The sequence below is a fragment of the Sceloporus undulatus genome, chromosome 1, assembly GCF_019175285.1.
Source record: "Sceloporus undulatus isolate JIND9_A2432 ecotype Alabama chromosome 1, SceUnd_v1.1, whole genome shotgun sequence".
Classification (NCBI taxonomy): Eukaryota; Metazoa; Chordata; class Lepidosauria; order Squamata; family Phrynosomatidae; genus Sceloporus; species Sceloporus undulatus.
The window spans coordinates 167,477,185-167,500,425 of NC_056522.1; the positions used below are offsets into that span (position 1 = coordinate 167,477,185).

Genomic DNA, 23,241 nt, shown 5'->3' on the forward strand with positions numbered 1-23,241 from the left:
TTTTACCAGCCTACGAAGGATAGAAGGGTCAGTGGACCTTGCAGCCCTGGCTGGGATCAAACCACAACTTGTGGCTGCATACGGCATAGCGGTGTATATACAGAGGTGTATATAGGCGGTATAAAATTATGTTCGGTTTGGGGAAAGTGAATCGAGAGACGTTTCCTGTTACATAGTACTAAGAACCAGCCCCTAACGTCTACATACTACGCTTCTGTACAGAGACGTGGGGCAGGACAGGTGAACATGAACAATAGCATTCTGTTGGCAGTTACTATAGGAGGAATGCGAGACGAATAAGCCTTTGGTTTGATCAAGCATCAGTCTTCTTATGGACAACATCTTGTTTTTCTGAATACTTATCCAAGCTCATTTACCCTTTAAATTTAAAATATTTTCCATATCAAACTATGGACTAGGAAGTAGAATAACACTTGAGACACACCGCACATTCTTTTCACGTGCGAAAAAAGAACGCTGAAAAGCGGCTCCTTTTGCGCCTCCATAAACAGCTGCGGGCGCACCGCAAGCACATAGCTGCCCGCGCCTCCATCATAAAGCCACACAGCAGTGACGTCATAGCGGTGCATGCCGTCTGGATGGTGCCAACACAGAATGTTGTCATGGCAAGGTGCAGGGTTGTGTGGCTATGTAGCGTTGCCCCAAGGCAACCCCTAGCACATCGCCATGACGCTGTAAAGGGCCTATCTGTACAGGGCCTGTATTTTGCTATTTTTACTGTTGTAATCTGCTTGGATTCTGAGATTAAACGGAATACAAAAATTTATTTATTATATATTATTAGTATTATTATTATTTTATTATTATTATTGGTTTTATTTATATACCGCCCAATCACTGGGACTCCGAGCGGTTTACAATAGAGGGGATAAACAGACAGTCCCCTGCCCAAGGCTACAATCTAAAAGACACGACACAAAAGGAGAAGGGAATGGTGAGGGGGGGAGGGAATCAGGTCCAGCAATACTTCTCTCCCTCTGAGGCCTGGACCAAGGCAGATGGACCGGAGGGAGGGCTCTTCTTCTCCTCAGGCTACGCCCTGAGGAACTGGGCCAGCCTACTCTCTCCCTCAGAGGCCGAAAAGATGACAGTTAGGGAGGGAAGGAGCCTCCTCTTCAGGCTAGCCCCTGAGGAACTGGGCCAGCCTTCTCTCTCCCTCAGAGGCCGAACGATGACAGTTGGGGAGGGAGGGAGCCTCTTCTTCAGGCTAGCCCCTGATGGTACTGGGCCAGCCTTCTCTCTCCCTCAGAGGCCGAAAGATGACAGTAGGGAGGGAGGAGCCTCCTTCTTCAGGCCACCCCTGATGGTACTGGGCCAGCCTTCCTTCTCCTCCCCAGAGGCCGAATGATGACAGTTAGGGAGGGAGGAGCCTCCTTCTTCAGGTCAGCCCCTGATGGTACGGGCCACCTTCTCTCCTCCCCAGAGGACCGAAAGATGACAGTTAGGGAGGGAGGAGCTCTTTCTCAGCCAGCCCCTTATGGTACTGAGCCAGCCTTCTCTCTCCTCAGAGGCCGAATGAGACAGTTAGGGAGGGAGGAGCCTCTTTCTTCAGGCCAGCCCCTGCTGGTACTGAGCCAGCCTTCTCTCTCCCTCAGAGGCCGAATGATGACAGTTAGGGAGGGAGGAGCCTCCTTCTTCAGGTCAGCCCCTGATGGTACTGGGCCAGCCTTCTCTCTCCCTCAGAGGCCGAACGATGACAGTTAGGGAGGGAGGAGCCTCTTTCTTCAGGCCAGCCCCTGATGGTACTGAAGCCAGCCTTCTCTCTCCCTCAGAGGCCGAATGATGACAGTTAGGGAGGAGGAGCCTCTTTCTTCAGGCCAGCCCCTGATGGTACTGAGCCCAGCCTTCTCTCTCCCTCAGAGGCCAGAACGATGACAGTTAGGGAGGGAGGAGCCTCTGTCTTCACGGCCAGCCCTGATGGTACTGGGCCAGCCTTCTTATATATTATTAGTATTATTCTTTTATTATATTATTATTATATATTATTATATTATTAAATAAAATAATAAATAATAAAAATTATTATATTATTATATATTTATTATTATTATTATGTGTTTGGTAAAGAAATATGTTTCATCATATAGAAGGGGGAAATTGCACATATGTGAAAGAACAAAGATAAAATGTGGTCCATTGAAACTGAAACTTCCCTCTGTCTGCCTACACCTAAACATGTGTCCTGCCCTCTGTTTGAGATTCCATCTATTCCCTTATAAAGAAACATTTGGTTCTGTATTGATAGAAAACTTGTCAGGAGGAAAAATATAATTAAGCCACATATTATCTGCCCAAAAATAACATCTGTTTGTCTTGAAGCAAAGGACTTGATCCATCCTTTTTATCAGAATATACTTAGTACAGTCCACCCTCCCCATACGCAAGGGGTTTATTCCGGGACACACACCCCTCCCCTGTGTATGAGGAAAAGAGCATATGCTCAAGCCCCATAGAAAATAATGGGGTAGACATTTGTGGGCTGCACGGCATGGGTATGTGCCCCATTACTTCTGCTGGGCTTGCCTTCCCGTAAGGTCAAAGCTGCAGAAGGCAAGCCTGCCTATGGGGAGGCCAACGGTATATTCTGCTCGAATATATACTATCTAACTTGATAGATGATAGTAGTTATCACACAGACAACATATCTGTCTTTGACCAGTCAGCAGGCGTAAGTTCGTACGTACCAGGAAAAATATTAGAATGGATTGTATGAGAGTTTGTCAGCATGTATACTGATGACAAAGCAGAGTTGAGTAGGAGCAAGCATAGGTTTGTCATGAACCAGTCCCACCAAACTAATCTTACATCTTTTTTTATCAGGTCACTAGTTAAGTAGATGGTGGGAATGCGGTGGATGTCATTTATCTGAATTTCAATATGGTCCCCCCATAATATTTTGATTAGCAAACTAATTAAATGTGGAATAGATGGAAACACTGTCATATGGATCCATAACTCCAAGCTCAAAGAGTCACCATCAGTGGCTGTGCTTCAATCTGGAAAGATGTCTTGAGTGCCTCAGGGTTCTGTCCTAGGGCCATTACTCTTCAACATTTTCATCAAAGACTTGGATGATCTGGGGAGGAAATCCTTATCAAGTTTGCAGATAACACAAAATGGGGTGGGGTGGCTAACACATGGGAAGATAGTAAGAGAATTCAAAAGGACCTAGATGAACAAGGAAATTGATAAGAAGTTACTTAAAAATTAAATAGCGACAAATTCAACATTTAGACCACAAAAAAAAAACAAATGCACAGGTATATGATGGGGGATACATGGCTCAGCAGGATTACATGCAAAAAGAACCTTGGGATTATTGTTGGTCAAAAGATGAATATGAGCCAGCAGTACATTGCTGCAACAAAATAACCAGATGCTATTTTAAATGCATTAATAGAAACATAACTTCAAAATTGAGGGAAGTAATATTCCCACTATATTCTGCCCTTGTCAGGCCTCACCTAGAGTACTGCATTCAGATCTAGATACTTCATTTTAAGAAGAGTATGGACAAGTCTGAGTTAAGAGGGGGTACAGACGATGAGAGGTATGGAGAACAAAACATATGAGGAAAGGTTGAAGGAGCTGAGCATGTTCAGCTTGGTGAACAGAAGACTGAGGGTTGACATGATTGAATTTATTAAATATCCGCAAGGGCTGTCAGAGATAGGAGAGAGGATGCTCGTTTATAGCTGCCCCAGAGGGCAGAACCAGGTTTAATGATTTGAAGTTACAAGAGGGTGGATTTTGATTGAATATTAACAGAAGGACCCTCTTGATCTTAAGAACGGTTCAGCAATGGAACCATTGACATAGGGAAATGATGGAGCCTCCTTCGCTAGACTGTCTTCAAAAAGAAGTTGAACAGCTACCTGCTGGAATGCTTTAGTTGGAAATCCTCTATTGAGCAGGGAGTTGGACTTTATGGCTCATGAAGCCCCTTCCAGCTCTATGACTGACACACACACCCTTATCTAGAATCCAGAAGTCCAGTCCAAGAGAATCTGACTTTTCTTCCAACAGGAGACAGACAGTCCTATGCTGTTTATGATCCAAAAGAAAGATTTGTTTGCTTCAGTGCCAGAGCCCTGTAGGGCTTGATAATATTCCACTACTCCAAAACAGGACATATGAGTGGGCACTGTCAAGCAGAACATCCAGGTGATGAAATTCCTTCTAGCAAATCTGCTTGGTGCTCTCACTGTTAATCTTCCATAGACTTGAATGTCTTCAAGCTCTCCAGATTGTTTGATTTTTGGTTGGTTGCTTTTTAAAATTGTTTCTTATGTGTGCATAGTTTGTCGGTGTCTTTTATTGTTGCAATAATAATAATAATAATAATAATAATAATAATAGGTTTTATTTATATTGTCCTGCCTCTCCCGACGGATCGTCAGTTTTATTTTATTTTAATGGTCAATTTTATTTTAAATTTATTATGTTGTCATTTTTGTATCTTAAGCACCATGGGTAGTTCTTATTCTAAATATAATTACAATGTAAAAATGCATCTTTCGTAGAGTTTGTTTCTCTCTCTGTCTTTCCTTTCTCCAGTGCCTGCTACCTTGTATTTAATCTCCATTCCTTCAGAACTGGCTGCTGGGTTTCAATTCACCACCTTGAGCAAATGTCTTTGCTGTTTGTCCTGTTTTGTTTATACTGCTACTAAGATTTTACACAAATCCATCTCTTAATATCAAAGGTATCTAACGGATGTCGAGCTATCATCAGCTATTAGACTTTAGTAATATATTCTCTATGTAATTATCAAACAACAATAAATTGTTTGATTTATCAAAGAAACCAGGAATATTTTATTACTGATAGATTCAAGATGCTATAGCATTTTATTGGCTATCTCACCACCCTCCAGCATGTAGGTACTAGGTTATACTAGAGCAGTAATATTCTTCCAGAAATCTATATACTCAGTGGCTATATTTTCTTCCTTCACCTTCCCTCTTAATTCTATCACTCTTAGGCATGCTTTCCCATTAGCTGCCTTTTCCACACTGTGCTCTCCAACCCTCGCTCTCTTTCTGTCTCCTTCATCTTCATGCACTTCTCACCATTCCAAACTGTACCTCTCCCTTGTTCTCTCAGCCAATCCAGTTGCAGTTGATCTATTAAAATGACCTTATCAAGTGAAGGAAAATACTGTAAAATAAATTTGCTGCGTTAACTTCTTCTGAAAGTACAGGCTGTTCATATGGTACAAGTATACCTTGCTGTGGTTGCATTATGATCCACACATGACCAAAATCGCCTATTTATTGTATAATCATTATCTTTAACATCATTGGCTCATCCCAGAATGCATAGTAATGTTACAACCATTATCAGCATCTATTAACACATTATTATCTTTTAACTATGTGTGAAACTTTGGACATGTTACAAAAAGTTCCTACTCTCATAAATGAACATTTCATATCTTATTAATCTTGATCATCAAGGAAGCTATACAGTGGCTATTAGTAAGTTTATTTTATGGTAAAGTGCTTAGAAACACATTAAGCTGTAATGGACTCCCTTCAAATGATTTTAAAAGGGGGAACAATTTAAGGGAGAGCAACATTCTTAGAACTGTGGCATTTTTACATCTTGCAAAAGAAGCAGTCAAGAAAATTATCTGTTCTCCCCACCTATCCTGATCCTTGGGATCTTGGACATGTCTACGCTGTTTTGCTAGGTTAAATAGCTAGCCTTAGTTTGTGGTCATTGCTCAGCCTGTCTCATGTCCTCCAAATACTTTTGGGAAAGGGCGGAGGGGGCAGGAATTCATTTATGCATCCTAAAGCAACAACTTCAGTGGGAGGAGGAGGTGTTTACCACCAATTGGACAGAATTCTTCTTGGGCCTATTGTTCCCAATGCCTTTTAACAGGAATGTCTCTTATTGATCTTCTTGTGGGAACTTTGTGATTGGTGTGTTTCACATACCATTGTCACTTTCTGAGGAACTTGCACCACTGTGCAGCAACTATTGGTTGCTTTTTCGTCCTTCCTTGAGAAGATAAACTATTTAGTCAGTCTTCATCATCCACCCTAGAGATTATGTTAGCAGCTCCCTGTATAGAGTTATATGCCTGGACTTCGAACAGGTAGGAGGGTTGTGAGTTTCTGTCATATTGGCTGATAGAGGGGCCCTTATTGCTACCATGAACTTGCTAGGTGGAGACTTGATCTTAAAGTAGAAGCAAATTTGTATTGGGACTCAGTGTTTAGGAATGGTGACTACTGGGAAGGATTTCCCCCATTTTCTTCTATGGAATGGGCTTCAGTTGGCAAGTTATTTGTGACAAAAAAGCAGCTTGTTGTTCCTCCCTTCAGCTGGATGTAGTGATCCATCAATCTTGTTCTGAATGTAGTGATGTATCAGGAGCCCTGGTGGTGCAGTGATTAAATGTTGATGCTGCAGCCACAGATTTGTAAATTCAATCCTGGTGGGCTCCAAGGTCCACTCAGCCTTCAATTATTTTGTAGGTCAGTAAAATGAGTACCCAGCTTATTGGGGGCCTTACACATTGTAAACCGCTTAGGGAGTGCTAGTTCACTGATTAGCGGTATAGAAATGTACTTGCTATTGCTATTACTATATTCTTTCTATCAGTCTCTACTTTTAGATCTTTGCATGGCATCAAACATTAGCTTGTATGTCCTTTCAAAAAGTTCTTGAAATCTTTAGTACCTCGAACAGTGCAAGGATATATGGGATGCTGTTTCTAGGTAGCAACTTTGGAGTCTTAAAGCTTTGTGGGTATGAGGCAAACATATCACTCTACTTTACTTTTAAAACAGTATCTCATTGAAGTATTTTACGTTACCATTACTGCCTTAGTAAACCTTCATACTTACAGTTGCGTACAGAGTCCCTGTCTCTGATGCTCATTTCATTTTCTTGGATTGGGAGATAATAGAAGACATCTCTGCAATGGTGGCTTGACTCTTTTCCTCACCTCCCCTACCATTGAAGATATAATATAGAATATATAATGTAAATATGCTTAAAAGTTTGCACTTTAGTAAATACGGTATGCATTTGGTGTTGCTTGGCCCTCTGATAAAAGCAGGTACTGAAAGGATGGCTTTTCCCAAGGTGAAGATTGTTAAAGTGCCCTGAACATTTGGGCAACCCAGTGTAGGTGTCAGTAATATAATCTCTTGCTATCCAGCTCGCTAGTGTTCATGATAGTCTGGTGTCTGTGTCATCTCTCAGTGTGGCTTGCGTCTAAGCTTAGTGATTCATCCTGTCCTACTGAACTTATTATGTTGGGCTCTTGTGGTTAAATTTTGTAATAGTAACCGTTCGGATGTTAAAATCTTTTCAAGAAAATCAAGCGCTTTCATCCCTCCTCCTTTCGTCTAGTGATTTTTCAAATACTAAAGCCATCAGGAGAGTTGAAAGAGCTGATTTAGTCCCCTCCCAAAAGGGTGGGGGGTTCGCAAACCTATTTTCAGTATTGAACTGCCATTGACATCTAAAGTCCCCACCATGCTGTTTTCCTCCACACTCCAGCAATCAGGACATCCAGCAAACCCATAAAAATCCAAACTAATAGCATGAATATTCAGTGACCTAGAATACTAATTATTGTCATGAATATTAATGTGATCGGACTTGCTTTTTCCTCTTCTGTTTCTCGCTCTCTTTTTTTTCCACTCAGCCAGCTCTAAAGATGGGCCATAATGAGAGCATTTAAGAGAGAGAGCGCTCTCCGCCGTGACAGGGACTGGGGTAATAAGGAGAGCTTGATTAACGTGGTGCACTTGGGGGAGAGATGAGAGGCTTCACGTGGTCCTGTTGTGGGGGAGGCAATGAGGCACCGGCGGCTGTGTTGCTGCTCCCTCAGATTAATGAGGCCTAAGAGTGCATTAGGAACAGTGACAAAGGTTTGATCTAATGGGTTCAGTCATTTTTCCTTTGAGTGACAGACGCACAGAAGTAATTGGCTGTGCAGAATGGCAGCTCATTGGCAGTACTTAAGGATACATTATCCCTGTTGTGTGGCCCGCAGAGGCTGTTTATCAAAACTGCTCACACTGCAGACTTGCATTTACTAGGCTGCTGTTACAGAGGCAATAGCTTTAAAATAAAATAATTGTAATTATAATAATGTAGGATCAAAATCTCTCTCCCGCTCCCCCTCCTCACAGTTTCTCTTCATTTGAGTTTTAAATGGTCTAGAAATAGTTTAATAACTATAGTTGGATCTAACTTGCAATGTTTTGCCACTTTGCAGGTTGCTAATGTCCATGTGTTAAATAATGGGAATTTTTAAATGATTGTGTATATTTAAACTAGACTTGAAATTCTGGAAGAAATTTGCCATTATTGGGAAGCTCGTATGATTTTATCCTGGATGAGTGAAGGCAAATAAAGTCTTCCATGTATTCATTTCTTACTCTGAAGGCAAGTAGATTGTTTTCTTCGAAAAACTGAAGGGGGACCCATATTTATTTCAGGTTTGGTGTTAACATATTTCCATAATGAAAGCAAATTGTATAGAATTAGTAGAAAAGATTTTTTAAAAAAATACTGTGGTATTCAATCCATAGTCTGTTCTGTATTAGTCTCCGATGTTGGTAATGAGCTTAAAAGATAATACTACTTTTACCTTTGAGTGCAAAAACTATTTGCGTGCATTCTCTGATGATGGTGGTGATGATGCATTCATGGTTGCTGCTTTTACATGGTTAGGAATTTCTTTTCTTGAAGAAAAAATTCTTTTAATAATTATTAATTTTTCTTGGCCTGCTTTTTCCTCGTAAAGAAATCTACCACCACCACCCAACCAGACTGGTGAGGTTTTGGCACTGTTTCCCTGTTCAGTGAAAATGTTTCAGACTCCTGACATTTTCCTTTATTGCATTTTCATTTTGATTATAGCTGGGTTAAAGAGCCACAACACAGGATCATTTGACAGTTTGGGGGGAAAACATGAGTGCACTATTCAAAGGTGTTGGGGGGAAATTGGGTTGTAAAACAAAAGCCAGGCATATATTTGTTGTTGTTGTTGTTGTTGTTGTTGTTGTTGTGTGCTTTCAAGCCATTTCCAACTTTTGGCAAACCAAGGGCAAAACTATCACTTCGGTTTCTTTGCAAGATTTGTTCAGAGTGGGTTGTGTTTGCTTTCTTCTGAGGCTGAGATAATGTGACTTGCCAAAGGTCACCCAGTGAGTTGCCATCACTAAGAAGGGATCCAGACTCTGGTATCCAGAGCTGCAGTCCAGTGCTCAAACCGCTACATGACGCTGGCTACATTTTTAGTCTGACCTTATTTTAAAAGCTTCATCAGTCAATTAGACTTAAAATAAAGCTATCTAGCTACGGCAATTGCTGCTAATGATATATAACAAGACTATATTTGTCTCATTGACTTATTCTCACTGGGTTCTGCTGGATGCTGCTTTAATTAGACACATGGAGCACTGTGTCTGTCTTGATTCTATGCAAGTCTTGAGACAAGAAAGTAGTGAGCATCTCATGTTGCTTTTGAAATATTTGTGGTGCATTCTTGGAAGCATGACACTATGTTTCTGAGGAGGACGTCCATTCTTAATTTGTTATGAAATTGTTACATCATTATGAACCCTGTGGAAGTCTTAGCAAAGACCCTAAGGAAAATAATTACCATTTTTCTTGTACTGAAGCATAGAAAAACAGATGGAGAATTGTGTACATTTCTCAGAACTCACAGTAAATAAAAATGAGTTTTCTTAATATAGCATTTACACATACTACAGCTAGACTGTGTGTTTTTTGTATTGTATTGTATTGCAATCTTTATCACAACCATCATTGACTGAATATTTCTAAAAAATACTGCAGGGTATATCCATCCAGAAGATTTTTGGCTTGTTACAGACTGCCAAAATAAAGCTGCTTTGGGTCTCTTTGGAGGTATGCTATTTAAATGATGCATGGGTCCTAAGAGTCCAGAGGTCGCGCCAAAGCCACACTCCATTCCTAAGCACTGAAGTGCAGCTTTGGTGCAGCTTCCGGATTCTTAGGACCCATGCATCATTTAAACAGCATACCTCCAAAGAGACCCGAAGCAGATTTATTTTGGCAGTCTGTAACAGGCCATACTCTCTTTCAGGACTCTGTCTGTAGAAGGGAAGTTGGGGTTGTTTGTTTGCATCGGTGTGCATCATTTTATACTTCCATTACCCTAAACTTTGGTTGCTGTTTTAATGACCATTCCCCAGGCTGGAGAATGTTCTTTACAATTCTCTTTTGTTCTTCACAGTTCACTTTTGTTTTAACCACCATGAATAATTTCATGTCAGCAGCAAACCCAGCCTCTTTATCTTAACTCCAGATATTTTATGAACAAGTTGAAAAGCAATAATTTCAATAGGGATCCCTGAGGGACTCCACTGGTCACGTCACATTACTGTGAAAAGTTCTCATTTATTTCTACTTTATGCTTCCTGTTCTTTAAGCAGTTACCAATCTTTTTCTTTTATTCCACGACCTCTACATTTCCTCAGTAGTCTTTGGTAATGGATTTTAACCAAAAGATGTTGGAAGTCCAAGTAAATAATGGTCAAGATCCTATAGTGTTAATATATACCAGTGTAGTTATGCTTGATCCTACAGTTGTGTGATTGCTTGTGCAACAGGTTCCACATCCTTGAGTTCACCCAGTGTGCAAGGTTTAGCATTCCATCATTGAGTCAACAGTGAGTGAGAGGATTGTGTGCCTGCTTGCGGAACAAATGGCTAAACTACGGACTGCCCTTATGTTGCTTCTGAAGTAGTGCAGCTGATTGCATAATAGTTTTTATGCTACTCTAGCACCCCAACAGGTTTACAGCTGGGGTCTGCTGAATAACCCTTACCCACATGTTTATTGATACACTCAAAGAATTTGAAAAGGTTTCTGAGATAGGAACTACCTTTGTAGATGCCATATTGATTCGTTTTGAGCCCGAATTGTCGTTCCGTCGGATGGATAACATGATCTTTATTAATATACTTTCCAGCAATTTACCTGCAACAGCCTTAAAGCTGTTGGAACCAGTATGAAATTCCTTTATCCCTCCTTGATCTCCATTTTAAAATTGATAATTCATTCTCCAGTCTTTTTGCACAGAGACTCATTTTAGGGGTATAAAAAATATCTATTTAGTATAGCAGCTGTTTCATATTTGATTTTTTTTTTTAGGACATCACTGATGGAAGTATGTATCTTAAATTTGTCAATAAGGGCCCAAATCCAATGTTATGCCAATAGTGAAATGCCAGCACAACAGAATTTTCTTCTTCTCTTTTTCTACAGCCCTTGGCACCCCCAAAAACTGGCCCTGGAGGTTTTCATCCAGAACAAATTTGTAGGTGCAGCAAGACTACAATAGAGAAGGGGCCCCTTGTAATTCGACTGTTAGAAGTAGTTTCATTAGGGCATGTCCACACTAGATTTAGAGAACATAATCTCCCATCAACTTTGTTTACTTCAGCTCTTCAGACTGTCATCCAGTAAATATTAATTCTGGCATGTTATCTGATTTATATCTCCAATAAAGAAGCTTAAAAAATAATTCATTTACTTTCTGTATAGTTTCCATATCTACTTCTAGAGCTTCCTTGTTGTGCAGCAGCCCACTTGATTCCCCAGCCAGTTTCTTGCTCCTACAGTTCTTTTATTGTTGGTTTTCATTACTAACTATAAAAACTACAAACTCATTTTTTGCCTCCTGTGTCTTCTTTCATTTCCATTGTGCAAGGTTATATTCCATTTCACTAACATAAAATCCAAGAGCCTAGCCAACTCTTGGCAGCATGGTTATCAAACACTGTGGAAGTAGAGACAAGAACTCTTGCCCAAACTAAGACAGTTCTCTTAGTATGGGCAAGACTATACCAGTTCCTAGAGGTAGCCTTCTTGTCTCTACTTCCACAGTGTTTGGTAACCATGCTATCAAGAGCTAGCTAAACTCTTGGATTTTACATTAGCTTTCCTCGCCAGTGGTGTACGTTTAACTATGCCTCTGTTATTATTATTAGAAACACTTTCCTTTTCTGTTCAATGGCATTTTAATAGTTCTCTCACTTTTATTTTATCTTTCAAAATTCATTGTGACTGGGTTGCACTTCTCTGGTACTTTCCCCCATCCATATAATTGAATTTGATTGTGTATTTATTATTTCTAATTAATTTAGCAATATTCACATCTCACACTAGATTGTGACCACAGTATCTTAAGATTAAGTCCAGAATCAACTGTTCTTTAGTTCAAGGGAATAACTGTTAAGGTTAGCTAGAAGATTTACTTCTTTGTTGTGGGTGGGGCACAGATCCCCATCAGTGTGAGATGAAGTGAAGCCACCCACTATTACAAAACATGTTAATTTGTACGTCTTCCTTATGACATTCTCCTCAAAATCATCATGAGTGTTTTGTTCAGGAAAGCAGAAGCAAGTCTCCAGTACTGGAGATTTGGGGGCTCTGTATTATTCCCAAGACTAATTCTGTAGTAGAGTCAGCCTAGTTTCTAGTTCAGTTAACATTATGCTTCTTTGATGACACCACTTCTTGTGTCCCTTTGTCCTTCTAATAGAGCATGTATCCAGAAATGACAATATTCCCCACTGGTTCTGTCCATTCCATCAGGTTTATATTCTGTCCATTGAGTCCATCTGTGCTCTCCCTTAAATCCAATCATCCAACTCTCTTTTGATTTGGAGACTTTTAGCATCAGCATGGAAGCAGTTATACTTCATGTTCCTCCCCAGGTATCTTTGAAACGTGAATTTTTCCATCAATTTCTTTGAATGATTATCATGTTTTGCTGTATGCACGTGGCCTATACTCACCCTGTCCCTGTTTAGGCAGTAAAAAAGATTTTCATTTTCACTCCCAAGGGATGGCTTTAACCCCCTTTCTGGCTCTGCCAGTAGTTTCAATAGGTTGCTTCTGTGACACTGGGGCAGTGAACCTATTTATGATCTAATCCAAACTTGAAGGGAACTACACATGGTACTGAACCCTATTTCCAAAAGTTCAACACCTTGAAAAAGTCCTTAAAAGGTTGAACTAAAATCCCAAACAGTTTTGCAATCCCATTGATGTAAAAACCACCATTGTCTGGTGGTTACTTTATCTCAGAAGTCAATTTGAAAACTGCTCTACCACCTTTTTGATATTTGGTGCTAGCACTCTGGTTCCATTCTAGTTGAAATGGACACTATAATTTCATGTTCCTCCCCAGGTTCTACAAATGTGGGGGTGAAACAGACCGCCATAAAAAGCAGATGATGCATGCCCCCAAGACAACTGGAAGCTGGCTTCAAGACACTTGGCCATTTATATGGCTCTGGCTTTCGGACGCTCTGGCAACACCACATTTATACACCACACACTGCCAGAGCACTTTATAGCCAGCTTCTGTCTGTAGTGGGACAGAGGTGCTAGCCTTTTGCCTGCGCAAAAAGGAGCAGCAAACAAATTTAAATCTGTCCTTTGACACCACTGTCTGATCCATGTTGAAACTCCTTGGATTCACCTTTCTAGCTAATTCTGTATGTGAAACAGATAATATTTTGGATAAAACTACCTTGGATGCTCTGTCTTTTACCCTCCTACATACATTATGAGTCCAGGCTTTGATGGCTGTGACATTTCCCAACATCAGTGATACTGACCTGCATTTCGATATCTGGGTTCATCCAAGTACTATCAGCCAGGCTAATGGGTTATATTCACAACCTTCATGCTAAGAAGGCAGTTTACTATGTGGTGTACATATCCACCTCAAACATCGCTGTTTATGTCTCAACTGATTGAATCTCACAGGACAAGTTTCCTTCCTACCAAGCTATATGCAGTTGCAGGAGGGTATCTGTTTATAAGGAATGAGCCCCTTCTGGGGATGATTTCCCTCACAGTAACACCCCTCTGCATAACTGAAGAAACTACCAGCTATGCAAAATCTTATTTATAATGTTATTTCTCTTTCAAACTGCAAGGCATCCAGCCTATGTGAGTATACAGTTAGGTGAAATAATGCCAACCTGTACTTAATTCTTAATTTCTTGACACATTCTGTAGATCGCCTGTCTTGAATTGAAAAGCACTTATGTTAGTATCTTTTTCTAGCCCTAGCTTGTTTTGAGCTTTCTAAACAAGTCTAGGTTACTTCTCTACATTTTGGTGACCAGGTTTCTTGCCTGTTTCTTGGAGGTGACTTACTTGTCTTTGTTTTCAGCTGCTTGCTTAATGTATTAAACAACAAAGATACCCAGTTTTGTCTGCTGTAAGGATCAAAAAAAGGTCAGACCTAGTTAATAGTTGGATAAAAGACAATCGAGGAACAGCAGGCCATCATGGTAGACCAACAGAGAATTCACAAAATATGATCATTTGTTCAGTTTATATATCACTTTTTCTGCACAGCTAGACTTGAGGGTATCTTAAAAATTAAATCAAATACAGAAAAAAATATGTACAAGAACATATGAAACATTTGTTAAAACACAAGTATCCATAGAATTAAAATTATTTAAAACAAATGCATTAAAAAAGCCGAAATAAAAAATCAGTGAAGCAGTACACTGTTTAAAGCTCTTGTGGTTAAGCTTTAAAAGTCTGCCAGAATAGACATATCTTCACTTGCCTGCAGAAGGGGAACAGGGAGGGAGCTGTCCTAAGAAGGGACTTCCAGAGCCTGGGAGGAGCCACCAAAGAGATTATCTTCCATATTTCCACTAAATGTACCTGGGATAGTTCTAGGACTGGGAGAAGGCCTCCCTTGAAGATCTTATTGCTCAGACAGAGTCCTATGAAAACGTGATCCTTCATATAGCCTGGGCCCACTCTATGACTCCAGTCAACTGTGGCTAACTCCAATTCAGTTAGCCACAGTTGACAATAATGGACTAGGTAGATCAATGGCCAGACTCAGTATAAGATAGCTTCCAGTGTTTTAGGTGTTTTCCATGTTTATTTTCACTGAAATTGTGTGTGCTTGAATTACCTTTAGGAGATCCTGCTTATTTTGAGCTCCTTCCCCTGTTAGTGTATCCCTGGTCAGGAATGACCTCAGAAATGGTTGAGCTAAATGATTACTCTTGGTACCAAGATGATGGAGATAGTGCCAGGATGAGCTAGGACAGTGATAGTGAACCTTTTAAAGACCGAGTGCCCAAATTGCAAACTAAACCCCACTTATTTATTACAAAGTGCCATGTTCCTCTGACTTTCTAGTAACAAACTCTGGCAAACTCTGTGCTGGGCTGAGAGAGTGTGTGCCCACAGAGGGGGCTCTTGAGTGCCACCTATGGCACGCATGTCATAGGTTCGCCACCACTGAGCTAGGACATTTCCTGACCCAACATTGTATCAGGTGTTCAAGTGAAGACTAAATCTATGACTATGAAATGGTTGGTTGGTTGACAGGAAAAGTGATTCCACCTAAACATTAGGAGGAATTTTCTGACAATAAGAGCTGTTCAACAATGGAACATTGGAGTCTCTTTTTTTGGAGGTCTTTAAACAGAGGTTAGATGATCATCTGTCGAGGGTGCTTCTATTATTGTAAGTTCCTACTTGGTAAGCGGTTGGACTGAATGGCCCTTGTGGTCTCTTCCAACTCTATGATTCTGTTCTAGGTTTAACAACAACAAAAAAAGTTTACAGTGGACTCTTGTTATACGCTGGGGTTTGGTTCCAAGATCCCCCATGTATAACAAAATCTGTGTATGCTCAAGTCCCATTAAATATAATGACATAGCAAAATGGTGTCCCTAATAAAAAATGGAACTTCAAGGTAAATTTATACTTTTTTGGAACATTTTCAAACCGTGTATGCTTGAATCCGTGTATAAAAAATCTGTGTATAAGAAGGGCCGACTGTATATACATCCAGTATATGCCAGATTGGCATAAAATATGTTGTTGGTCCTAAGTAGTGTTATTGCATCAATGGGATCTTCCTAGGTGTTGGCTTATTATTCAGGAAGTGATTTAATCTGTCTACCATACTTGAGACAATTAATTGTATTTAAACCCATGCTGTTAATACTACAATGTGCAAATGTGAAACCTGCAATAATACCCATCATACCTAATTATTCCACCTCTGTTGACTCATGTCCAGAAAAATGTAGTGTGAGAGAAGGACACACAGAAAGAAACAGTCAAAATAAAAGATAAAAAGAGTATTGCATAGTTTAATTTGCAAAGACAGCACATAAAGTACTGTACATTATAGTATACTAATGTGGTTGCTACAGCAGAGACAGTTGGATTACATCAGACAGACCAGGTAAAGCTGGTAAATGATGCTGCACATGATGGAGCATTTCTGAGAACCCATACATAAGAAGCATTTCCAAGTGTGAACTCCCTCCAGTAGTTTCACATAGATGTCAAACACAATGGAGAAGTGAAATGGAACTATAGGGTATGTGCTAATTCTGGAGCACAAATGTCATGGGTCAGAGCAACAGTCCCATGTACCTCCCTCTAGCAGAGATCAGTTAGGTAGGAACTGAGGCCTAAATCCAGTTACTGGTCCCAACAGTATATCTGTTGAACCAAGGGGACTTTTATAAGTATTGACCTACCATTCAGTAATTGATTCAGCTACTTGTGATGAGCAGTTGGATTTCTACTTGCATTGACCAGATTGTCACTAATTCCTCTGATAAGAAGACAATCCAGAAGGATACCATTGTTGCTGAGACTGGACTATTTCTATTCCCAGCTAGAGTAGACCCATTGAATCAATTAGATTTTGTATCAGTATTATCCTGTAGCAAGCGATTCATTGTGTCTTCTCTGGTTGGGAATAGCGACTTGTTTTAGGCCACAGAATGTTTCTGAGCTTTTGGAGAACAAATTATTTTTCTCATCCATATGACTTTAAACTCTTTACAAAACAATCCTGTGTATATTCAGAAACAGGCCCTACTGAATTTGTGCACACAAATAGGTCAGTGTAGATTTAAGCCTTGATCTCTTTAAGGCTGATACATACCTATTACCAGAAATTTCATGTAATTTCTTTAGACTGGCATAATTGGAATATCTTGGAGACGGTGCCTGTACCTTGAAAGACTCTGTTAAATAGGAATTTCAGCAGGTGTTGTTTGTTATGCAACCAGATGACATGATCTGCTGAAATTCCTTCTTCTGTAGCCAGCATGGGGTAGTGATTTGAGTGTTGGGCCACGACTCTGGAGTCAAATCCCCACTCAGCCATGAAAACTCACTGTGTGGCCTTGGGCCAATTACACACTCTCAGCCTCAGAGGAAGGCAAAGGCAAACTTGCTCTGAACAAATTCTTCCAAGAAAAACCTGTGATAAATCAGAAATGACTTGAAGGCATACAACAACAACAAAGTTGACCTGAAAATATGTATATTCCAGTTATTCCACTGTGTATGCTACTCTCTCCCATACACCAGTAGCCCTATCTTAGCAAAGTTAAGTTGTACTGCCCTTTGATTTAAATGAGAGGGATTACACATTTCAAATGCACCCATCTCCAGTCTAACCAATAATTTGGCCATGGAAGATGCATGCTTAAAATGAAATATCAGAAAAACTTTTTTTTTATCAATCTCAAATAATTTTACATCAAGTGCTAGACCCTCAAAGACTTATTTAGTATTATTTTCCATTTTCTCTGATTAATGTTTATATGTGTGTGTGTGTGTGTGTGTGTGTGTGTTTTCTTGGTGTTTTTTTCCCTGTGCTTCTATATAAAAACCAAATGAAGCTGTTTCAAAAGGGGGAGGACTAGGTTTTTTATAAAGTACCCTGAAAGCTCTACTGAAAGACAGTATTATAAATATTTTCAGTGAGTGAATGGAATATTGTGCAATGTCTATTTTTGTGCTTAATTCAATTAATAAAATACAAAAAGTTAAATCCAGTTATCGGTCCCAATGCAAGTAAACCCATTAAGTCAATCAGATTTATTTCTTTGTTGATTTACAACATCCCCTTGATGCATTGGGCCTGCTCTTGTTAGGACTAGCAATTTGACTTAGCCCAGGGCCACTTCATAATGTTTATTTATCCATAAGAATATCTCCTTTCTCAGAAATTTCTGTACTCTTACTTTTTAAAAATCATAAGAACCTGGATTATTTGAGGTATAACGTTGATTATAGTTTGAGAGTAAATTGTTCTTTGCAGCTATTGCTAAATGGTTTGAGGAGAAAAAATCCATAATAAATGGCTTAGAATTTCAGGAAAGTATTTTAAATGTAATAAAGAACCCTGTAGTGGAGTATTTTTTTCTTCACAGTGTTATTTTAGAAGATGAAAAACATTTTTATTCAATAGGAAACCAGCATCATCCTTGCTCATTTGAAGCCATTTTTTGGCAACATACTGATAGTCATACATATATAAATGTGATAATCACTTTGAAATGCAAATTGTTAAAGAAAAATAGCATATGGTGGAGGTAAGTACATTTTCAAATCAGCTCCTACATTTTAGGAATATGAGTACAGCTAAAATTATTCTTTGGAAAGAATCTGGAGCTTTTGACACATTGAAGCTTGAACTAATCAAGGCTTCTCTGTAAGCAGATACACATATCCATATCAAGGCACCAGTGCCAAGAATACATGGATTAGCATAGTAATTTAACTGCCCCCTGCTAATCAGCTAAAGCAACCAGATGATGCGTACATGATGCATTTGTAGAGGCACCCTTTCAGAACTCTGAATAAACCAGGGAGTTGACCATGTATTTTATGTTAATTCTAATAAACTGAGAAAGTGAGACAGATGCTAAAGTGCTGCTAGCCCTTGCTTGTAAGATTTTGGTGTGAAGGTTTTACAAGAACCACTTCACAAAAAGATCTCTCTCGTGAGATGTAGAATCCCATTAAGCAACTGCATACAAGGTCTTAGCAGACTGATCTGCTATGTTCTTGACAAAATTTCAGTACTAAAAGTGTATTACATAAGCATATACAGATTATGTTTTTAAAGTCATCCTTGGAGGTAAGGAGGGGAATTTGCTTCCTGCTGGCATACTGTGTTGAAGCTGTATGTTGAATAAACAATAGGAACTGTACTTGCCATTAATAGGTTACTTTGGTGTGATTATAATACACAATAATGTTTTTCTCTTTGTGTTTGTGGTATATGAAGTATACAAATGATGGGAATAGCAGTACAACCATAGCTGAAGGCATGTTCTAGAAAAGGCGGATTGTTTGGTGGATTCTGTGGTTCATTTTAATGTTAAAGGTTAGCTGGATGTTACAGAAGAAAATGTGCTGGGTTGTATTTATCTGTTCTCATACGCTCCTTTGTAACCTACCATTGTCACTGGGGTGACTGAGGAAATGCAGCTAAGAAAAAAATCACCTTTGACAGCCACACTTCTCTGCCACTGAGAGCATTTCATTGCGGAATCCTGCTTAGGCATGTTCTAATTATAGAATCAAATTTTGGATCTCACTGTCTATTTGGAAACTAGGTTGACCAAGGTGATTTGTTGAATGGAATTAACTTAAAAGCATAGAATCAGAGTTGGAAGGAGCCTCATGGACTATTGAGATTACACTCTTCCTCAGTGTAGGATGTCCAGCTAAACATCCCCAGCCTTTTCAGCCTTTTTCTTAAAAAAGATCACCACAGAAGGAGATCTTACCACTTCTCTAGGCAATTGGTTCCATTGCTAAATAGCCCTTTAGTGTCAAGTTCTTTCTAATGTGACAACCTTGAGATATGTGAAGACTGCAATCATGTCACCCTTGAGTCTTCTCTTCACCAAACTGAACATGCCCAGCTCCTTCAACCCTTCTTTGTTTGGTTCTCCATACTTCCTATCATGCTTGTTACCAGTCTCTAAACTAATCTATATCCTTCTCAAAATGAAGTGCCCACAACTCAACTTAGTACTCTTGATGAAGCGTGCCCAGAATATAGTGAGACTATTACTATCCTTGACCTGGAAATTATGCTTCTTTTAATGCAGGCTAAAATAGCATTCACTTTCTTTGCTACAGCATCACACTGCTGGCTCATGTTCAGTTTGTGATTAACAGTAACAACAAGGTGTGGAAACCATGCCCTATGAAGAGCAGCTTAGGGAGCTGGGTATGTTTAGCCTGGAGAGCAGAAGGTTAAGAGGTGATATGATAGCCCTGTTTAAATATTTGAAGGGATGTCATATTGAGGATGGAGCAAGCTTGTTTTTGATAGTTCCAAAGACGCAGAGGATGCAAACTACAGGAAAAGAGATTCCACCTCAACATTAGGAAGAACTTCCTGACAGTAAGAGCTGTTTGACAGTGGAACACACTCCTTCCTCAGAGTGTGGTGGAGTTTCCTTCTTAGGAAGTTTTTAAACAGAGGCTGGATGGCCATCTGTCAGGAATACTTTGATTCGTGCATGGCAGGGATTTGGATGTGATGGCCCTTGACGTCTTTTCCAACTGTATGATTCAATGAATAATCCCAAAGTCTTTTTCACTGCTGAGCCATGTTCCCCCATCTTATACCTGTAGTATAAGATGGGAGAACATGGTAGTAGTGCTGAGCCATGTTCCCCTATCTTGTACCTTTGCATTTGTAGAATTTTGCATTTGTTTCTATTTAATTTCATTTTATTAATTTCTAGTTTATCTTGGGGCTTTTGCATTTTATTCCTATCTTCAAGTTCATTAGTCACCCCTCCCAATTTTGTGTTATCTGCAAACATGATTATGATTCCCTCTGCCCCATCATCTAAGCCATTGTTAAAAATTGTAAAAAATCTTGAACAGGAATGGCCCTAGGATAGAACCCTGCGGCACTCCACTTGAGACCTCTTTCCATTTTGAAGCACAGTCACTGATGATTACTCTTTGAGCATGGTTTTCCAACCAATTATGGATTCATCTGACAGTATTCCCACCTATTCCACATTTAATCAATTTGCTTCTTAACAGATGCTTTGCTGAAATCCAGATACATGACATTCACTGCATTCTCACCACTAGTGACTTGATAGAAAAAAACATGGATCCTACTGGTCACTGCATTGTCATCACGATACTTGCAGATGGACTCATGTATACTTGCAGAGTTGTACAATTAATCTCAGAAATGTTATCTCTTAGTCCGTGTGTTGAGTGTATATTTTGTTAAAAACAATAAGAGCAATATTTGTTCTAAATTTATATTATTATGGATGTGAATTTGCTTGTCATTTCTGGTATTGTTAATTTTCCCTTCCAGGAAATGTGACTACTAGTACTTCTGTGTCTCAGATGACAAGTGGCATCAGCCTTGTTTCCTTTAACAGTCGGCCTGATGGAATGCATCAACGTTCCTATTCAGTCTCCAGTGCTGACCAGTGGAGTGAGGTGACAGTCGTTGCAAACTCAGGCATCAGTAGTGGTAAGCCAGTGACAGAATTTTTAATTTTATTTTTAGTTAATGAATATGTAAAGATTCCTGAAGTATTTTCCAAGAAGCAAATCTATACAATGATGTATTGTCTGTTAGATTGCCTGGACCTAGGCTTCTGAAGCCATAACCAGCACTTTGAATTGTGTCCAGAACCAAGATGGCAATTAGTGAAGCTGTTGGAGCAGGAGAGTTATATGTAACCAGCACCAGTGAAAACTGGTTGCAGTGCTTTGTATCAACTGATGTTTCTGAATGCTCTTCAAAGGTTGCCCCATGATTAAAGTAAACTAAATTAGATGTAACTAAGGCATGTGTTACTGTGGTCAAATCTGTCATCTCCAGGAGCAGGCACATTAGCTTTCAGTGTGAAAAAGTACTCCTGGCTACGAGAGAAACATAGACCTCAAAGGTCAAGGCTGAATCTAGGAACAGACCCACAGTATGAACTTGTTTCTTCAAGACAAGTGAACCCAATCCAGCAGAGCTTCTATCTCTGTTGCCTGATCTGCTTTTTTGAATGACCAGGAGCAGCTCTGTCAACTTCAGTGTATTCACCCTCGTCTAGTTCATCACTGATGCCAGACTCTGGCAACAGAAACTGCTTCTGGCATCAGAAACTAGGGCAGGTTACAGACCGCCATAAGTGACGTCCTCAGGACGTCCTAGGTTTAAAAAGGGGCGTCACTTCTTGACACCCCCAAGCCTAATACGTCCTGAGGACGTACAAGATGGTGGCGCCCCATCTACATGGGGGCTGCCATGATGGCGTTATGAACACGCCACCTCCAAACGAGGCGGCGCGGATGTGACGCTGTCGCGCCGCGCGAGGGCGCTTAGTGCGCCCTTTCGTTGGCGCAGGAAGGAGCTCCAAAACGGAGCTCCTTCCTGGTCTTGCGTCGCTGGTGCAGCTTTTAGGCGGCTGCGCCCAGCGACGCAAGGGAGAAAGGGGCCACACGGCCCTGCCCCAAGGACACCCCTTTCCAGGCTGCGGGGAAGCGGCCTCTTGCTGCTTCCCCGCGGCCTGGAAAGTGGCGGATTGGGGCCTCGGAGGCTGCCAGTCTTGCAGCTGAGACCCCGATCCGGCAGGGAAAGGGGCGGGTGCAGGCCGCCCCAAACAGGCAGTCTGTAACGGGCCTAGCAATAGAAACAGAAACTGTTTCCTTGGCACTGGACCCCAAATCGCTGGACAACCTCTCCCAGTGATGTTATGTAGATGCTGAATAGCATGAGACCTCAGGTACTCCACAGACAGATGATCAAATGAACAGGAATCCTCAACCACCAGCATGTGGGTTTCCCCTTCCAAGAAGGAACAGAGGAACGCTAAAACTTTGCCTCTGCATTCAGTCCCTGCAAGGCTGCCCAGAAGGATAGCATGCTAACAGTACTGCAAGCCACCAAGACATCAAGCAGAACCAACAGGGACACACTTCCCAGTCCAGTTTCCATCCTAGATTGTCCACTAAGGCAACCAAAGCTGTCTCTGTCCCATAAACAGGCCTGAAATCAGACTGAAATGAATCTAGATACTCCATTTAATCCAGGACTTTCTGGAGCTGGAGCCCAACTCAGATTCTGTTACCTTCCTCCAAAATGGAATATTGTACACCAAGAGATAGTTATCCTCTGTAAAGGGATCCAGTTAAGGTTTTTTTCCAACCATGGCCTTATAACTGCTTCCTTGAGGCATGTCGCAATCCTGTCTTGCTGTAAGAATGCGTTCACTACTCTCTTCGCTCTTTCCAAAAGAGAGGAGTGAGTCCCCCTCTGGTGCTTTTAATGAGCAAGAAGAGCAAGGATCAAGACAGAGATGTAGTGGCTCTCTTTTTTCCAGGGATCTGGT

At 40.5% G+C, this 23,241-nt stretch overlaps 1 protein-coding gene across 1 annotated transcript in view; it reads left to right on the forward strand.

The window, feature by feature from the left end:
• The window catches only part of AGAP1 (ArfGAP with GTPase domain, ankyrin repeat and PH domain 1), a 383,533-nt gene that overhangs the window by 225,265 nt on the left and 135,027 nt on the right, over positions 1-23,241 (forward strand). Inside the window, 1 exon segment of the mRNA XM_042467277.1 lies at positions 21,225-21,386. Coding sequence (XP_042323211.1) covers positions 21,225-21,386 — 162 coding nt within the window.